The 18,911-nt window shown below is 36.9% G+C and overlaps 1 protein-coding gene across 2 annotated transcripts; it reads right to left on the reverse strand.

Moving 5' to 3' along the window:
* Window positions 1-81: 81 nt before the first annotated feature.
* LOC131596165 (helicase and polymerase-containing protein TEBICHI) lies at window positions 82-16,186 on the reverse strand. Of its 2 annotated transcripts, none has more exons than XM_058868746.1 (26): window positions 15,894-16,186; window positions 15,308-15,687; window positions 14,657-14,858; window positions 13,693-14,505; window positions 13,396-13,460; window positions 12,847-12,952; window positions 12,514-12,714; window positions 12,153-12,353; window positions 10,431-10,592; window positions 10,109-10,348; window positions 9,740-9,952; window positions 9,061-9,411; window positions 8,760-8,912; window positions 8,179-8,385; window positions 6,859-7,077; window positions 6,635-6,752; window positions 5,111-6,270; window positions 4,790-4,987; window positions 3,538-3,797; window positions 2,855-3,044; window positions 2,653-2,757; window positions 1,697-2,049; window positions 1,334-1,442; window positions 1,064-1,204; window positions 888-984; window positions 82-768 (listed from the first exon to the last, which is right to left on the reverse strand). In XM_058868746.1, exons 1-26 carry the CDS (start codon window positions 15,927-15,929, stop codon window positions 668-670), a joined length of 6,381 nt encoding a protein of 2,126 aa, XP_058724729.1. In that variant the 5' UTR covers window positions 15,930-16,186; the 3' UTR covers window positions 82-667. The 2 variants fall into 2 exon arrangements, with proteins under 2 accessions (XP_058724729.1, XP_058724730.1); XM_058868747.1 differs by having other exon boundaries at window positions 2,945-3,044; window positions 15,894-16,184.
* Window positions 16,187-18,911: the final 2,725 nt, after the last annotated feature.

The following is an 18,911-nucleotide window of genomic DNA, read 5'->3' on the forward strand; positions in this document are numbered from 1 at the left end:
GTATTACTGCAAGTATGATATTTGTTTTACTTTTCCAGTTTTAGGTATGTTGTATCAGCTCTAATGTATTACATATGTGCTAAATATGATATAGTGAAGCTTTATCATTTGTGTGAAAATCATCTTAAGATTTTCAGATTGACTAAAAATGTTCACTTCATTATAGTTAAGCTTGTTCTATTTTATACTAAACAATCTCATCTCAAGATGTCAATATATCCAAAACAACTCAGTGATCAAGTAAAAAAAATATAAACGATTTCCTCGACTTTTCCATCTGGGTACATTACCAAATAAGAACTTGGAAAGTGCTTTAAATGGAAGCTTATTTCATTATATACATTATGGGAAGACTTTTCTCTTTCCAACACAGCATTAGAAGCCAATATTCGAATCAATATACAAAACAAAATTTTGGCTATCTTACCCTATAGATCAAAAATGCTGTAAAGAATGGTGGATGGTAACTACATTGCACGTTGCTGTACATTGAAACTAATTTCACTCCAAAAAATGCATACCTCATCATGATAATTGAGTATTCTGGGGCACTTGATATTTACGCTGCTTCCATGTTTCAAATCTTGGAATCAATTATGGCGAATGCACCACCCAATATCAACAAATATCTTTTTACACTGTCATGAATAAAGACGGTTTGGATGCTTCAGGATTCAGCCATGGGAGTGTCAGCCTTGAATTTATCAGGTGCATATGGCTCCAAGGATCCCCATGTTCTTCCAACCTTTAATTTGACATTCAGAGGAACTGCAGAAGTATACGTGTAAACAATGAATATGTGATTTGACCATACAGTCAGAACCTCAATTACTTTTACCAATCAATATCTTCAACCAAAAAGAATAATCTGTTTAACGAATACAAACCAAGAAGTGATACTGCATTCTCCATGCTGGTCTGCAACAATATTGCAGCTTCTTTCACCACAGAGGGATCAACTTCCAGCACTAATTCATCATGTACCTAGTTAACATATACTTAAACGATTAAAACAAAGAGAAACATCAAAAAAATTAGAGAATACAAATCATTTAAAACTAACCTGTAACAGAATCCGGCAGCGATTTCTAAGCATGTGGAACTTGGTTGCACCTGAAGAACTTGACTCCGGGCTATCAACGCCAGTAACAATTTCAGAGTAAATTTTAATCATTGCAATTTTAATTATGTCGGCAGCAGATCCCTGGGAGAAAGGGAAGGAGACAGCATTATAAATGAATTCTGATATCTATGAAGTAAACACTAAAATGATGACTGATATCTTTGAAGGAAACATATCCCAATTTGGAAGAGGGAAAAAAATATAGTACACCTGACAAATGGAATTGACAGCTTGCCTCTGGGCTCTTGATTTTTCTGTACTGCTGCCAAATTTTATTTTTGACAAAAACCGTTTCCTTCCCTTGAGAGTCTCCACATATCTGGATCAAAGTTTTCTACATTATTAGGTATAGAGATCCCAATTTAAGGAAAGAATAGGTGCCAGTTACAAATTACAATAGGGACAAATATTTTAAATACCAGTAAAAGCAATCAGTTTGTCAACGAAAAAGATAAATCAGCAATATAATCATTTTCAAACTAAAAGAGGATCCAATGCTAAGATAACCATCATCAAGGTATCCTGCTAAAGGAATGGGTTAGGATGTGCAAAAGTGGCACAAAGTCTCCTCACCCTTTGCTACGACAAAATGCAACGGCTTCGTGAAGCCAAGAAGCAACACCAGGAAAAGTGCTTTTGAAGTTACTGATCCTTTCAGCAGCTTCATCCGAAGTGCAATCCATTTGTTCTGCAAGGCTATTTGGACCCATACCATACAGAATTCCGTACACCATCTTTTTGGTCTGCTCTCTCTGCTGAGAACCAACGGATACCTCAGGACACCCAATCCATCTTGCTGCTATCATTGTGAAGACATCTCCATCAGGCTTACTCAGAAGCTCTATAAGTGAAGAGTCTTTAGAAAAATGTGCCATCAACCTCAATTCTATCTGAGAATAATCTGCTGTTAACAGAAACCAATTATCCTGCAGTCAAAAGAGATATATAAGAATAGAACACAAGTAACCAAATATAAAGCCAAAACCAGAAAGAAAGAAAGAAAGAAAGAAAGAAAAAAAGATATAAGAGGATCTGAATGACTGGTTGCAGAATTTAGAAGAGGCTTACATTAGGAGGCATAAGCAGAATCCAGAGGTATTTTGTTAGCATGTGACTAGTGTCAGGTTGTTAGTTTGTAAGAGGGAAGAGAATTAATTCTTAAAATTATGGTTGGCCTAACTCAACCTTATAAAACTGGGTTGTAAGGTAAGGATTGCCCAAGTTTTATAAACACTACACAAGTCATATCGCTAGGTAGTGTGGGATTAACACCCCTTCATAATGAAAGGTGTCGGAGGCTGCAATGAAGGCAACCCAAAAGCCGCAATTAGGCGGTTATGGGCGGACTACAATGAAGGCGGAATTTCCAAAAATAACAAAACTTCAAATTATTATTGATAGTTTTGTCTAAGCACTGAGACTTCTTTATACTAATACAATGCGCCAATAGGTATTAAATAAGGCAATAAATCATGATTAAGAGCAACCAACAAATAATTAAAATAAATAGAGTAAAAGGCCCATGTCACCTGGGTTGGAACAAAGAAGTCACGGGCATTGATTCTACAACTCTCATCAGCATCACCTCCATTTTTGTCTCCTATCATCTTAAAGTCAACTGGATGCTCAACACACTGCATTACCAAACAAGATTGTACATCACATTAAATGTAGCAGCTAGCTGAAAGAAGGAATAAACAAAAGTAAAACATGTGATAAGAGAACCCAAACCTGAAGATTAGGTTCCTCCATTGAAAGCCGTCCAGTTGCTGTGGATGTTTGGAGCCAATGACCATGTAATGTGTACTTCTGTGTGCTTACAGATAGCCTAGCCAGAGAACAAATTGATCCTAGTGTAGAGTTTAGGAGCTTTGCCAATGTACGGTGCTCTTTGATGATTGGAACAATGGGATGTTCATGCCTGAAATAAATACTTATTAAAAAAATGCATTCAATCAAACAAGTACTTACTGAGGTGCATAGAGAACATAAGGACAAGTGATGCTAAAAGAAACTCAGTTTGTGATTTAACTTTTTATGGATAGCTCTTCTCCATTTAGGATTCTTAACTAATGTATAGTTTTGAACCCTTACTCTTAATTGAGACACTAGAAGATGGAAATATATATGTTGCACTAAGTTATTCAAAACTTAACTTTACCTTTTCTAAACCTAAAATTATAATGAGTTCATAACTAATTACTGGTGACAAAAGTATAAAGAAAAATAATTTCCAAAGCTCAATCATAGTCATTCATCTATGTAGTGTAGGTTTTATAAGATTGGATGATGGTGTAATTTACTCTTTTCTAAAATGCATAAGAACGAAACATCAAATCATAAAAATTCATTATATAATTCTATTTAGTATGGATCGAAGAGAAACAACAGGGAAAAGGAAACTTTCTCAATACCGTAGTGCATCCAAACAGTGTTTGTCAGTACTTGGATGGTTTTTCCCCTTATTTTTTCCATCAGGAATCGGCAGTTTCAAGTGTTCATACAGCACCTTTGCAATATCTGCTGGCATATTCAATGAAAACGTCATTCCAGCCAGTTTGTAAGCTTCCTTTTCAAGTTGCTTCAGCCTTTTCACCAACAATTTCCGAGCCTGGATGCATCTCTCCAAATCAACACCAATTCCCCAAAGCTCCATGTCAGCAAGAACATTCACCTAATGACATGTGTTAAAGTAGTGTCAAATACTTCAAATGTATCCTGTTAAGATCCCACACTGTCCAGGTATGAAGGTAATGTATACCTTACATACCCATTTGAGCTAGATTTAGGGGTTGAATTGAGCCCAATCTACTCTCAATTGTAATATAAGCATTTAAAGTGATTGAACATAAAATCACAATGGTAAACGATAAATTAACTTGGTACAGTTAACGATATTCCCGATCTTATCATGTTAAGAGTCTCACATCAGATGATATATATGTTTATAAGTAGGGGCAATCCTCACCTTACAAACTGGATTGTAAGGTTGAAACTTAAATTCTAAGATGGTATCAGAACTCATTCAAATTTGTTGTAAGGTTGAGTTAAGCCCAACCCAAATTCTTATTGTCTATTGTGACATTATCCATGACACATTAAAGAGAAAAATAATATAAGGACAACAAAAGATAAAAGAGTCTTTCAAAATGTAACACTTGATTGTGCCCACCAAACTTTAAACAAATCCTTAATTGTTTTAAGCTATATATAAATACATGTCTCGACTCTTGAAATTAAAATTAAATGCACTTTCCACATAGAAGCCAATTTCACCCATTAGTCACATTATTCTGGTTTAATTACATTTGTTCCATTCGACTTTTTGCTCGAGTTTTCATGCAACGTTAATTCAATATGAGGCACTTTTATTGAAGTTGTGCACTTGTATCAGGAATTGTAAACCTTAAATATAAAATTCACACAAAAAGATCAAGCTGCGCAAAATGAATGTTTAAGATGTCTCCAGCACCGAGGTCCCAAGTGAATCAAAAAATTATTCAATGCTATTTTTCTTTCTTTAGATGAATATTTGATATTAGAATTTTTAATTTATTTTGGAATGTAATGACTGGTATAAAAGATTAAGAGCAAAAGAAGATTGAAAATAACATCAGACATGAAATCGCTTTTCTTTAAATGTACTGAAGATTCATAGATTCTTACCAATGGGATTTCTATTTCCATAAGCACTTCTACGAGTTTCTCAGAAACAAGCAATTTCCAAAGAACAGAACATAATGCTCGTGTTTGAGCAACCCGGCGGCAGCAACCATTATGAGCAGCTTTTCGCATCTGATTCCTCCACCTGCCACACTGATTAGCAGCTCCTGCATCTTCAGGGGATAACCTTTTCTTTACCTCCTAAATTACCAAATGTGATTGTTAATACTAGGACCCTCAACTATCAAATCATCACTTTCGGACAACAAAGATGTGCATGTGTGTACACCAATGTATGCAGTACAAGACAACTATTTAGGTTACCTTGTCCAGGTTTGGACTAGAGCTACTCTCTTCATCAGGCCAAAGAATCCAAGCAACAATGCATATGTCAATTGCCTCTTTAACATGGATTGGGGGCAACAATATGTAAGAATTGTCTACAACTTCAAGGTCCATATTTTTATCAAGTAAATCAACAGAACCAAACCTCTGAACTGAAACTGATGGCTTTTTTAGCACCTGAATCTGAACTTTCAAATTCCAGGTGAACTTTTTCACATTTTTTTTCTCTATTATTTTGCTAATCCTGCTCCATCTGTTCATGGCATTCATCAAATCTTGTTTAGAATTAGATGATGAACCTTTAAGCTTAGGACTGCATGCATTCAAGGAAAACCCGTCGTCTTTTCTATTGTTAGACAACAGAATATCCCTAGGAAGATTAATGTAGTACATGGGAGAGTTTTCCCAGCAGATGGCAATCCCATGTACTTCAAAAGGGGCGGCAGAGTGCAATTCCAACCGTTTGATGTAATGGATATCAAAGTAGAACGCTGGTACTGTATCCCATAGATCCAAGAATGAATCGAGCCCACCAGGAGTACTAACTGCATTGATGGGCCCTTTTCGGCTGGAATTATTCATGTTACCACTAGCCAAATTCTCCTTATGATTTTGTTCCCCTGTACCATGAGCATGGCATCCATCATGTATACTGGACTTATCATTTTGTTTCTGTAACTGGCCGGAGAGGGTGGTAACATCAGGAATTTTGGCAGTACCGAGAGTCATACTGAGCTCATTTGTTGTAGGCACTACAACTGGAACAGTAGGCAAACTACATGGCATCGCGCTGTCTGATTTATCTTCTACAGAAGCCCGAGCATCATTTTCAGATGATTTATTCAAGTCCTTTTCTTTTTCTAAAGCAACTATCTTAGAATTATCAATGTGATTTGCATCAACAAAGCTATGACTAGTGTCAGCTGTATCACTTCCAGAGGAACTTCCAACTTCTTTTCTGATAGAATTGCATGCAATGGTGGGTATGGGTGGAGCTAACTGCGGGACATCATATCCGAGTGACTTAAAGGCTGAGAAAGCAACAATCCTGGCTTCTTCAGCTTTATCAAGAACAATCTTGCGAGCACCATTCTTTATCTTCTTCGCAACACCGAGTTGTAAGCTCCTTTGTGCAGAACCTTCAAAAGAATTGGAAATTTGGAATCAACTTTCAATGATAAAAAATAAAATAAAATCTACAGCAGCTTCACATACTTTAAATTAAAAGATTGGCATAACGAATTTATTTGGTGAAATAGTTAAAAACAAAACACAAGAATGCACATGGACAAACTAGAAATATAATGCATTGCTAATGACATTTCACCTGAAAGCATCCTCAAGAAAACAGTAGCAAAAAAGTAGCATAAAGAATATGTTAATCCAATATTTTATCTGTGTTTAACTTATATAGTTTCAAGGAATAAAACATGAACAACAAAATTTCAACCATTTTGCTACCTAAAAATGTTAGACTAATTACTGACAATTTCCACACATTACCTTCTGTGGCCCATGATGAAGATTCAAAAAGAGCTTTTACTATTTCAGGAATGGATGCTTCGGCAATTGCAAGAGGCGTGCGTAAACCTGCTTTATAGAGTGCTCTTGCTCGAGAGCCCTGCAAATTGAATGGAAAAGACAGAGGAAAGGTGAGTACTAAAACAACAAACCATAAGTTATTTGAAGGAGTTTGTAAAACAAACATGGAAACTTAGGCTACTTACTTTAACATAAGGAATGGTGGTAAGCTCAACAACCTCTGCTCTAACTCCAAATGATACACGATTTTGAAACTTGGCAACTAAGCCTTCAAGATCATGCCACCCCAACCTCTCACAGAACACAGCAACCATAGATGCAAATCGACCAGCATTTTCTTGCAAACCTTGAACCATTCCTCTGGCAACTTTAAATGAATCACAAACCTCACCCACAGGAGTTTCCTTCATTAAAGCACATTTTAAAGATAAGATGGAAAAGAGAAAAAAAAAAAAAAAAACAGATAGGGAAGGAGCACAAAAGCATAATTTACTAAAAAAACTCTTAATATTTACAAAACAATAAGCCTAAGGGCCTAATAACATTTTATGCTAATAATGTGGGCTACTTAAAAAATACAATTGTGCAAGTGTTGTACAATATACCAACTGTACAGCACCTACAAAAGAGACCCTAATTTTTTAACCCTCCGTCTCAAACTGAAGTATTAAGCTTAAACTCTGTGCTAGTTCAAGATTATTAATTACCAATTACTATAGGTAGTTATGCATTAGAAATCTTGTTACATCAGTAGTTCTTCAACAAACACTATTGGACAAAATTAATTGTGTTACTGGTGACCCTTTGTGGTTCTAGCCTCATATTACTAGTCTTCCTCCTCAAGTTGTTATTATGATACCTCGGACTGATGAAGGTGGGGAGCATCGATGCAAAATGGCATGGCACGGGCAAGGAACAGCTTTTGGCAAGGTTCTAGGCCAAGGGACACACGAATGAACCAAACTCGCGAAGGAATGGGAAGAGTCCTGAAACTATTGATATGGGATTTAATGATTAAAGGAAGACTTAAAATAATTTATTAGTGTTACTACGGTTGGATCGACAAAAAATCATATTATATCTGAAGTTATTAATAGTATAATAGTCTTCAAGTGTTGTATGAGTGTAAATTGATCTCTCTCCATATATAGGATATGTTTATGTAACAACAAATAATATGAAAATTGATCTCTCTTCACATGGTTTCTTCCTGAAATCTTCCGTGGTTAGATGAGCAAGAGATTGGAAAGGTCTATTAGTACATTTTTCCCTATTTGTGGTTGCTGTCCTAGGCTATGACTTTTAACCAAGAAGTATTGTGTATCATCTTCTGCTTTTTTTTCCTAGTTCCTTGTATGTGGTTGTTGTCCTATGACTTTTAACCAAGAAGCATTCCATATCATCCTTCTGCTTTTTATAATAATATTCTTTTCTTTAAAAAAAAATATTCATTAACAAAAAATAAGCAGTAGATATATTTGAGTCCATATACTAGAGAAAAGCACCTGTACTAAAAGAGATAAAATGAGAGCAACGTAGAATCTTCTACAGACACGAAGTGTTTGATCTTCCGAGTTGACAGTTCCACTTGAGATCCCATGCTGACCTTTCCGTTTATTGTTCAACCATCTTGACTTGCTTGAGCCCATTGGTGCACCATGTGCCATACGCATCAAGAACGGTTCTGTCACGCCTACTCGATTGCCAACTGACTACAAAACATATTACAATTACAAATACAATTAACAATATTTACAAATATGTCAAGATTACATTGCTATTTCAAATCTACAAAAATGAAAGACTCAAAAATCGATATCTATAGAGGTGGAATGACAATTCAAATTAAACGCTTCTTAAGTACGGGTAAACCTTATTACAAGAATGGCACTGATGTATAAATCTTTCTGTAGAAAAATCTGGTTTCTTACAAATTTATTTCTTCCTAAATAATAATGATATACTATGTACTCAAACGCAACATAAAATAGGTGATAGTAAAAACATGTGGTGAACTCTAAGAAGGTTTAATAACATTGTTGACTGAAAAACAAGAATGGGGAAATTTATTTTAACACAAACTCACCTGATCAAGAGGAGACAATTTCATAAAACGCTCATAGTACCATTCCCAATCTGGCTCAACATCAACATTGATTGGCGTCACTAAGTAAACCAAATGCAAGTCAGATGCAAGGACAAATCCTTCCCTTGCCCTTGAAAGATCAGCCAACACAATCTAAAAAGTCAATCACAACATGGGTTTAATGCCAGTCACAGCATGATTATACTACCTAATATTGCAGGAAATGACAGTACGAAAACAAACCCAAAGCTAGTTAAAAAGAACAGTAGCAATGAATAAAAGTATAGACAGAAACATTTACAAGTGATTCTTCCGGACAGAGAGAACTGCCAAAAGATGCACGTCCAAGAGGTGTGGTACTGTAGAGTTTAGTATCTTCATTCCATTCAAGAAATTTTCTTTGGCACAACCATTTTAGGGATTCTTGAGCTGATTTTACCACCTCCAGAAATGGTTTCGTGGAGTTCAAAAGAGTACATCTAACATACCGGTGAATGTCATTAGCGGTTTGAACTATTCCTCCAGCAACCACTTCTAAAATTGCATGAGTCATTCCATTTAAATCTTCAGATAAACAGGAATGTAACGGTGGACAGCTTTCATTCAGAAGTCCCATAATTCTTTTTAACTCCTCAGGTTTGCAGATGAGTACCTATGCAAGTCAACAAATCATTTGACTTAATTCTAATTAATCAAAATAAATGACTACAGTCAAAGCCACATAGATATGCCAAAATAAATTATGATAGCAAAGTAAAAAGGTAAAATGAAAGAGAAAGAGAAAAAAAAAAAAAAAAAGGAAAAGAAAGAAAGATATGGTAAGCACAACTAGGGGACAATGGGAAAAAAATACAAAAAATAGTAGTATATAATAAACAAAAACATAGAAACTCTCAACAATCTATCAGCGTGACAGCCTAGAAAAACCACACTTATACTACCATCTATAATAGTTGAGGATATAACAGAAGAAGTCATACACTTTCTCCTTTTGTATCAATTCCAGTTCGACCAGCACGACCAGCCATCTGCATGTACCTCGTCCCATCAATAAAATCACAACCAATTCTAGGCTGTCGGAAAATTACTCTCCTAGCAGGTAGATTAACTCCGGCTGCCAAGGTTGATGTGGCAGTTAAGACGCGCAAAAGACCTTTCCGGTAACAAGTTTCAACAATCTCTCGTTCCTCAACCTATTAGAATTTAGAATGGTAAAAAATGGGTTAGGCCGTGAAGGTAGGTAAAATAAACCCAGCATTCCATTGAGATCAAATATGAAATTTTACTCCCAAAATATAAGTCAAGTAACAATGTTAGTGGAAACCATAACACCAAAAGAATGGAATTACCGTAAGGCCAGCATGGTGAAATGCAACACCAGCTGGAAGAGTTTCTTCCAATACGGGGTCCAACCCAGCAGGGCACTTTCTCAAGGAGTTAATAGCAGAAGTAATATCAGCAAACTCACAATTATTCTCATTAATATCGACAGTGAAGCTTTTAAGGAACTTTGCAACATGTCTTGCAGTTGATTCACAACCCTTGCGGCTAGAACAAAATATTAACACCGACTGTCCCTCTTGAACAATCTGAAAAAATATCAATTATTCAAATTTGTTCATCTTGAAGAATTGCAAATTGTAGTTGTGGCTAAGACTTTAAATTGCCTACCTCGTTACATAGTTCAACAACATGATCTGGATCCTTGCCACCAAGGTCAGCTCCTTTTGGGATTGTTCTAGAAAGTTCCATATTCTTGTTATAAATGGAATTACCAACTTTAATATATTCTTCTAAAGGAACTGGCCGGAACTCTGTCTGGTATAGTGCTGCCTTGATACAATTTGGGACAAACAGATTTATAAGAGCTTGAAGCGGGAAAATTGATCGAGTATCAATTGCTTTTTACAAAGACATGCCTTGAAAATTTAAAGACTAATGTACATTAACTCTATTAATTGCTATCCTAAAATTAAGGAAAGAAAAGCTGACAAAATAATGAGAAATATGAAACAAAGTTGCTCAAATAAAGAGGAAATAAATCTATCTATCTATATACAATAAAAGGCAATAGCAGAAGGTCTTCCTATGAAACAACATAAGATGATCATCATAAAAGGAATCATTATTACAAATGCAGCATTGTCAAATATACCAACAATACATAGTCATCCATTAGAAATATTAATTGCTAAGATATAGTTCACATTCTAAGATACAATTCACAGGAGAACCTCATACTTCAAAGGAAACCAATGCATCATTGGGTCAAAGCAAAACGCCAGACTCATAAAAGAAGAGCATGCATCAAATATGATATCAGAAGAAGGTCTGAGTTATCTAAATGTCTAGATCCACACATCTGACATCTCATTGCCATTGAGTAGCCTGCGGCATAATTGGTTTTCTTATATTCCGTGAAAAATTTTCCCATATACAACAAATCATTAGGCAATTTTGATCAGCTGATTGCTAAGCATTTTCAAATTGGTCAAAGTACAGCATCTACATATGCAAATACATTGGGTCATATAGTACTGTATTTTCCATGTCTACATTTGTAGAAAAAGCTTTTCCTAGTTATTTTGGAAACCAAAAGAATAGTATGATAATATAATCCATACTCATCTAGTTATTAAGTCAAAAGAAAAGACCAAGCAAACTCTAAAAATACCATCATCCGCAATTTTCATGATAATAGTCTTGGTGTTCGAAACATTGAATCATCTATAAAGTACTGTGTGAATAATATTGCTAACTGTGAGATAAGTGTGTCGATAAAGTTTCAAGTCAGGCATAAAAAGACTAAGTATTCTGGTATGAATTCAGAATAGTGGGGCCATGATAACAGGGTATATGCTAGAAGTGGTGATAATTTCAGGGTATATTGATCTCCTGTGTCTTCTCCTTACTTTGTTTCATCCATAAACCCAAATAAATCACTTAATGCCACTCAAATTTGTTCTCTTCTAAAACATATTAACCATGAGAATGATAGCTCAATCAGGACTGAAAAATCCAATATTCCTCTATTTCTAGTTAGTGTTTATAAATCATTACATTCAAAGTTATTTTTCTTTTGGATGAAAAGTAAAATTAAGAGTGCTAAACATGTATGTATTATGCTGCTAGCATAGCAAACACCAGGTGGATTTAGGTTTTATAAGGCTAAACATCAAATTTTAATAGAAGTTATTCGGATCCAATTTCAAGTTTCAACAAATTGAAGCAATTATATACACCTAGGTGGGATAAGGCTTACTTGTTGAAGCAACTATAACACCTAAAATCACACCCAAAAAAAAATGACAGCTGGGCAATAGTAAGAGAAAGCGAAAGCCCAATAATTTATGTATATGATATGGAGTAAGTGGTACTCATCATTATTCTTACTTGAAGCCAGTCAGCAACTGCTGCAACGTTTGGCATTGTCGCACTCATTCCAACAATTTGCAGACCTTGAGCGGGATCATTCTTGTCACTGCTTCCACCTGAACTATCTCCATCACTTGATTTTGAAATGCCCTCCCCTGCTGCATAGCGAAGCTTTGTCAACATAAGTTCTAGAAGATAACCTCGGCGTGGATCACCAACCTGTTAATAGATGTAGAGAGAAATAAGCCACGGGAACCTTCTAGTGTACCTTTTCTATTTATCTTTCATTTTTCATAATAACCAAATACAAAAATGCTGAAAGAAACAGCGTATAATAGAACCCATGACAAATAGCTACAAAAGTAAGGACTCGTGATACCATATGCAGTTCATCTATCACAATGATTCCCATTTCTGACAGACGGCCCTCTTCCAATAATCTATTGACTAGTGAGTTTGCCTTCTCTATTGTGCATACGGCTACAGAAGTATCTTTAGGAAGTGTTCCGCCACCTTGGTTCCCATAATAACTACGAACATGCTTACCAAGTGGCTCAAGAAGCTTTTCAAGATGTTCTGCCTGCACAAATCAAAAACACTAATAATTAAATAAATTGAAATTTTCATATATTTTTAACTAGATATATATCATAAACAGCTCCCCACAACCAAAAATGAATTTTTTGACAGAAAAAAGGACAAAAGATAACACCTTTTCTGCACAAATTGATACATATGGAAGAACAAGTATTGCCATTTTTCCAGTTGTTATCACCCTCCGCAGCATTAAAATCTCAGCAACAAAACTCTTTCCAGCACTGCAGCAAAAGAAAAGCATTTCATACATTAGTTTCTCAAATAAAAAAGACAAAGAAAGATAGCAAGAGAATAGGGTAAAAAATTGGGAGAGAATAGTATAAGTGTAAAACACTAAAGATGACATGCAGCAAAACTTCGGTGATAAAAGAGACAAGAGTATAAAAGTGTCTGCAGTTTCAAGAAAAAGTATCCATTTATTGTCCCGTATAGTAGTGGTCAGTACCAAAATTGAGACTCTCAACTTTCTCTGAAGGTGAATTCTTTATTGTCGGAAATGAAACTTATAATGCACAGATCCAACTTTAGATAGAGGCAGCCCTACTCCGCCTTCTTATCCCCAAGTTCATGTTCCAGTCATCTAATTCTTTAAACAATATATCAACGGAAATGACAGAACTATGACATGAGATTTGCAGTAATTGCAAGTTAAATGATAAAATACCTGGTAGAAGCACAATACACAAGATTTCTTTTTTGTAGGACACCATTCACCCGAAGGCAGTCAACCTAAAAAATGGAAAATATATAATAAAAAAAAAAACACAAACTAAAATCAAATAATGGCCTAACTCAGCTTCAAAGCCAAAATTTCAGAAAAACAAAAGGTAAATTGGTTGGAAAAAAATAGGAACCAGGACTAACAAAACTAATTAAATCAATCATATAGAAAGAAAATAATGTACAGGAAATCAATATATTAATGATGTAAAAAGCATCTTTCAGTAAAATGAATCAGAACCTGCCAATTGTAAAGCTTTGAAATGCCTTTCTTCTTATATATGTTGCATATTTCAGATGGAAGCCAGCTATGTAGGTCTAAATGATCATCAAGTGACACATGACTTGAAGGAGTTTTGGCTTCAACGGATGCGTGTATATTAATTGTTGTTCTGGCCTCGTTGTTGGGTGAATTAAAATTATTAGATGTCATATTGATATTATCCTTTCCAGCTCTTTTGCCAACTGTATCTACTAAAATCTTCTCCTGCAATTTATATGTCTGTTCATGTGCATGACTTGCCACAGAAATAGATTCATACTGCTTTCCAGACCCACAAGTGACATTGACCAGATTATTGACACGACAATTTTGAAGGGTATTCTCATCCATATTATTGTCCTCGTAAGAAAAATCAAAATGCCTTACAGGAAGGCTGGATGCTTCTTTCATAGAATCTTTTGTGTGCATCTCTGCTAACCCTATGTTTTTACTTTGATCCAATATCTTCCTTGCTTTACCATCATAATTTTGTAAATTACATGAGTTCATCTCAACTTGATCCACCATCACGTTACTTTCTTCTATAACCTTAGAAGAATCATTATCCATGGGAACAGTCAAACCATCAGCAAGTTGAATCGCTTCGTCCCAGAAAGCCTCTCCGGGCGAAAACATCGAGCTTCCACGTGTTGACTTTGGAGTCCCCTTAATGCACGCTTTAACAATCAATGATCCGGGTGTTTGGCATTCAGCCATTTTCATAGACGTAGGAGTATTACTACATTTTCTAAAACCTGTGTCAAAGGCATTAGTATCACCGCCATCAGAAGCCTGCCACAGAAAAGGCAAATCATTTAAAACATCATATATATATATATATATATATATATATATATATATATATATATATATATATATATATATATATTTGAAGTATGAACTTGGCTACAAAATCTAAACTAGTAATGAAACCGGTTTCAACCTTTGCAGAGCAGCCTGGAACACTTTTCATGGTATTACAGACTTTGTTGTTCAAAATGTTTTCACGGCCAAAATGTGGCTCACTGGTGGCATCACACTTCGGGGGTATAGTACCATTTTCTTCTACTAATGCTAGAGAATCATGTCTCTTGTGGTCTTTCACTCTCGCGTCCAATTGTGAACTAATGCTGGGTTGCAATTCACTGAATATCATTTTCATATACTATTAAATTTCAACAACAGCAATAATAATAATAATTTACTAATAATAACAATAATAATAAAAGACTAAGGAAATAAACTATCAACAGCAATCCAGATTGCACATCTCAACCCAAAACAAATAGCCTACATAAACTACTACTCACAAATATATACAAGGAAGCAATGAAACACGAACACCCCGAACAAAACACCGACACTAACACAGCGACACCGGTAATAATTTGAAAAAATGTATAAGTTACACGTAACCGCAAGTGTCGGTGTAGGTGTCCAACACCAACACAGACACACCTTTTTTCAGATGGGTCGGTGCTACATAGCAAGGAAAGCAAAGCTACACCAGGGATCTTTAACTTAATATAAAGTTTCAAATGGACATTTAATCTTTATTTGTGTCAAGTTATAAACTTTAAACAGAATGTAGTACCCGCAATAGAGAGAAAAGAGTTCTGCTTTAAACTGTCTGAGCTCTGACTTTTCACCATCATGTTTAAAATCACTTAATTTGTTTTCCTGGACAGGCTCACCAACCACAATCACTTCCTTTTCAAAACCGGTCCGAGTAGCATGAGGCTGCTTATCAAGTCCATTATCAAGAGAATAACTAGCAATATCGGTTGCCAATTTTCTCCGAACCAAATCCGGCCTCACAGGCTCGTCGATCGGCTCCCCCTGAGACGAAATCAAGTAACTTTCCAACGATCCTTTAGCACTTGGAGACCCATCACCCACAAGCCTTGCACCTTTCTCGATTCTCCCAGCCTTAGAAATAGGTGAAATCACTTTCCTTTTCTTTGTAGCATAAAACTGTCCAACAAACAACAAAACCAGCAATGCAAGTCAAAAAAATTCAAATTTCAAAATTCAAATATTGGAATTATAATCGTAAAGCCAGAAATTAAATAGCGACATTCATGAATTCAAAAACTAGGTCGTGATGCAAAGTAATTGAATGGAATGTGATACGGTGACGACTAGGGTTTGGGGAAGTGGAAATGGAGATAGGGGAGAACCTGATTGAGGCGATTCCGAGGGGAGGAGGAAGACATGGTGGGAGATATTGGAGTGCGGAAGCGGAAGGAGGCGTGGGTGGTTGTTCGTCGTCGTCGTGGTGGTGGTGGACTAATAAGGGTGAGAAGCCATGAACGTTGAAGAGTTTTTTGAATATTTTCGCGTCAAGCGCTAATTTGAAAAATATAATGAAGCGGTTTACACTGACAGTGGCGTTTGCTGAAAGAGGGTGAAATTGAAATTTTTAGGAATAGTAGATTATTAGAATTTCTCCACCATGCCCTTCTCACGCACTATCGAATTGTTCATTTTGCCTTCGTGTTTCCGTAGATGCAATTTCAGAAGCATTTTTTTGTTAAACGTTGTTTTGTTCCTTAGATGCATCTACGGAAGTCTTCCGCAAGTGCATCTACAGAAAGATTTTGGTGTTATATCTCGCGCCAGACCTTTCCTCTCCCTCATTCTTCACATTTTCAAACTCAACTCTCTCAACCCTCGTACTATCTCAACCCCAAACTCTCTTTCCCCTACCTCAAAATCGATATCAAGTTCGGCTACATTGTCAACATCAACTATCTATCAAGTTCAAAGTGATATTTTAATCGGTAAGTTTTTGAAATTTTTAGTTATTTTAGAGTAGTTTTGAAATTGAATTAGAATGTGTTATTTAGGTGTAGAAATGAATTGGTAGGTTTAGCAATAGTGTTTAGAGACAATGTAGGAGTTGTTTGAGATTTTAAAAGGACGGTCAAGCCATAAAAATTGAGTTTGTAGTGGTTGGAACTGTACTCAAACGTCATTGTTGCGTTTCTGAGTTTCAGTTGTTTCCGTAGATCCATCTACGGAAGAGATGAACGTTGGGGCTTTCTGTAGGTCCATTTACGGAAGCACCCAATGTATCGACAAATAACATGCTTCCGTAGGTCCATCTACGAAAGTACCCAATGTTTTTGAAACTAACATACTTTCGTAGGTGCATCTACGAAAAGGTATTTTTTAATTTATTGTTTATTAATATTTCATTGTTCATGTACAGTTACCTATGCAGACATTATGCCTCACGGGCTGATAAAGATATACATGGAAGGACTGCGCAGCACGCATCTGTGCATCGCGAACAGGCGCGTGTTATATCTCTGGTGATTGATGGAGTTGTTGTTTCACCTGATACACCCGCTCCAGCTGGGACTTCTACATCTGTCCCAGTTGAGGGGTCTCAGTTGTTGTTCCAATTCATACACCCGCTACAGTCGGGCATTCTACAGCTGTCCTAGTTGAGCAGCCTTCCCCGTTTACTACTACTTCACGGAGGTCTCGGGATGATGCGGAGGGATCTTCACATATGCCACCACCCTGCAGACATCGTCGTGGCACTACTTCTACTTCTACTCATGTGCCTGTGGCAATGACGGACGATGCAGGATCTGTTGTGCCACCTACGCAGGGACACGAGGATGAGCCGGTGTCGGAGCTTATTTGGTACTCTGGGGGTCCTGTAGACACATCCCTTTTGACAGAGTATGACGAGCATGCAGCTAGGCGTATGGGATGGAGTGGTGCATTTTATTTGTTAATTACTTTTTATTTGCGTCAGTTCTGACCTTGCTTATTACTAACCGTTTGAATTTTTTAAAAATTTCAGAGTAGGGATCCCCAGAGGTTCTACGACCATGAGCGGAAGATTAAAGATCTCGTACAGCCTGACGAGCCATGGTTTTAGGAGGTACTGGCAGCTTCAGGCATAAGGGACCTCTGTATGCTCGACTGCAATATCATACATAATGATATGCTTGTGGCCTTTGCGGAGAGATGGCATCCAGAGACATCCTCATTTCATCTACCCCACGATGAGATTACCATCACCCTAGATTATGTGGCATGTCTACTTCATCTACCTATAAGGGGTACCCTCCTTCGTCACAGTAGGCTAACAAAGACGGAAGCTCAGGAGATGCTAATTGCTGAGCTGGGGGCTGATCCCGTTGACGCCCTTGAGGAGGTGGAGAGGACACGAGGGGCTCACGCCAGGTTTAGATTCCTGTAGAGATAGTATGATGCGGAGCTCACTGCGGCACTGCAAGCTGAGGGGGACGAGTTGGAGCAGGCTAAACACAGAGAGCGGGCACTGAGATGATACTTCCTATATTTGATAGGCACTTAGCTCTTTGTGGACACGAGCTCGTTAAACACAGACGTTGTCTACCTAACATATTTATCAAATATAGCACGTATCCATGAGTACAACTGGGGAGCGGCTGTACATGCGTACAGTTACCATAGACTTGTAGAGGGATGCATGTGGAAGACAAGGACAGTTGCGGGAAGTTATACTCTTTTGGTGGTAACAATCTTACACTCTTCTACTTTTTTATAGTTTTTTATTGTACTTTAAAATAACCATGTTTTTTTTTCAGGGTTGGATACTACAGCATTTCCCATATATTATTGGTTGGGGAGAGGTAGAGGAGTACACAGAGGTCATACCACGTGCCAGTGCTTTCACCCCCTTAGAGGGAACCAGGTGCCGGATCCCTACAGGCGTGCTCTTGACCGCATGGTCACGGAGAACATCAGGTACTGCTGCTATGATGAGCACCGGGAGGCGGTTCCGTTTGACGAGATAGCTATTTAATCCCTAAGGGGACTGCTTCTAGGCGTGTGCTGGATGATATGATCGAGATGGCAGAGAGTGCATTTCTGTACCGTCGGTATCGTGCCAGGACCCGTGGGACACTTGATGTTAGGGGTAGAGCCAGCAGAGCCCTTCGTGGATTCGGAGGGGATGCGCAGGATGGTACGCGGGAGGACGCCCGACATACTCAGTAGTTATATTTGATGATGTATTTATATTTTATTTTTTGTATGTATTTGATTATGTACTCGACCCTTTGACCGACAATATTTATATATTGTATTTTTATTGGTCTACCTACTATTGTTTTTAAAATGCATTACTGAATATGAAAATGAATGTCTTTAAAAATGGAGTTTCTGAATGAAAATGACATGAATTCAAAAAA

This window comes from Vicia villosa, linkage group LG4 (genome assembly GCF_029867415.1).
Source record: "Vicia villosa cultivar HV-30 ecotype Madison, WI linkage group LG4, Vvil1.0, whole genome shotgun sequence".
Lineage (NCBI taxonomy): Eukaryota > Viridiplantae > Streptophyta > Magnoliopsida > Fabales > Fabaceae > Vicia > Vicia villosa.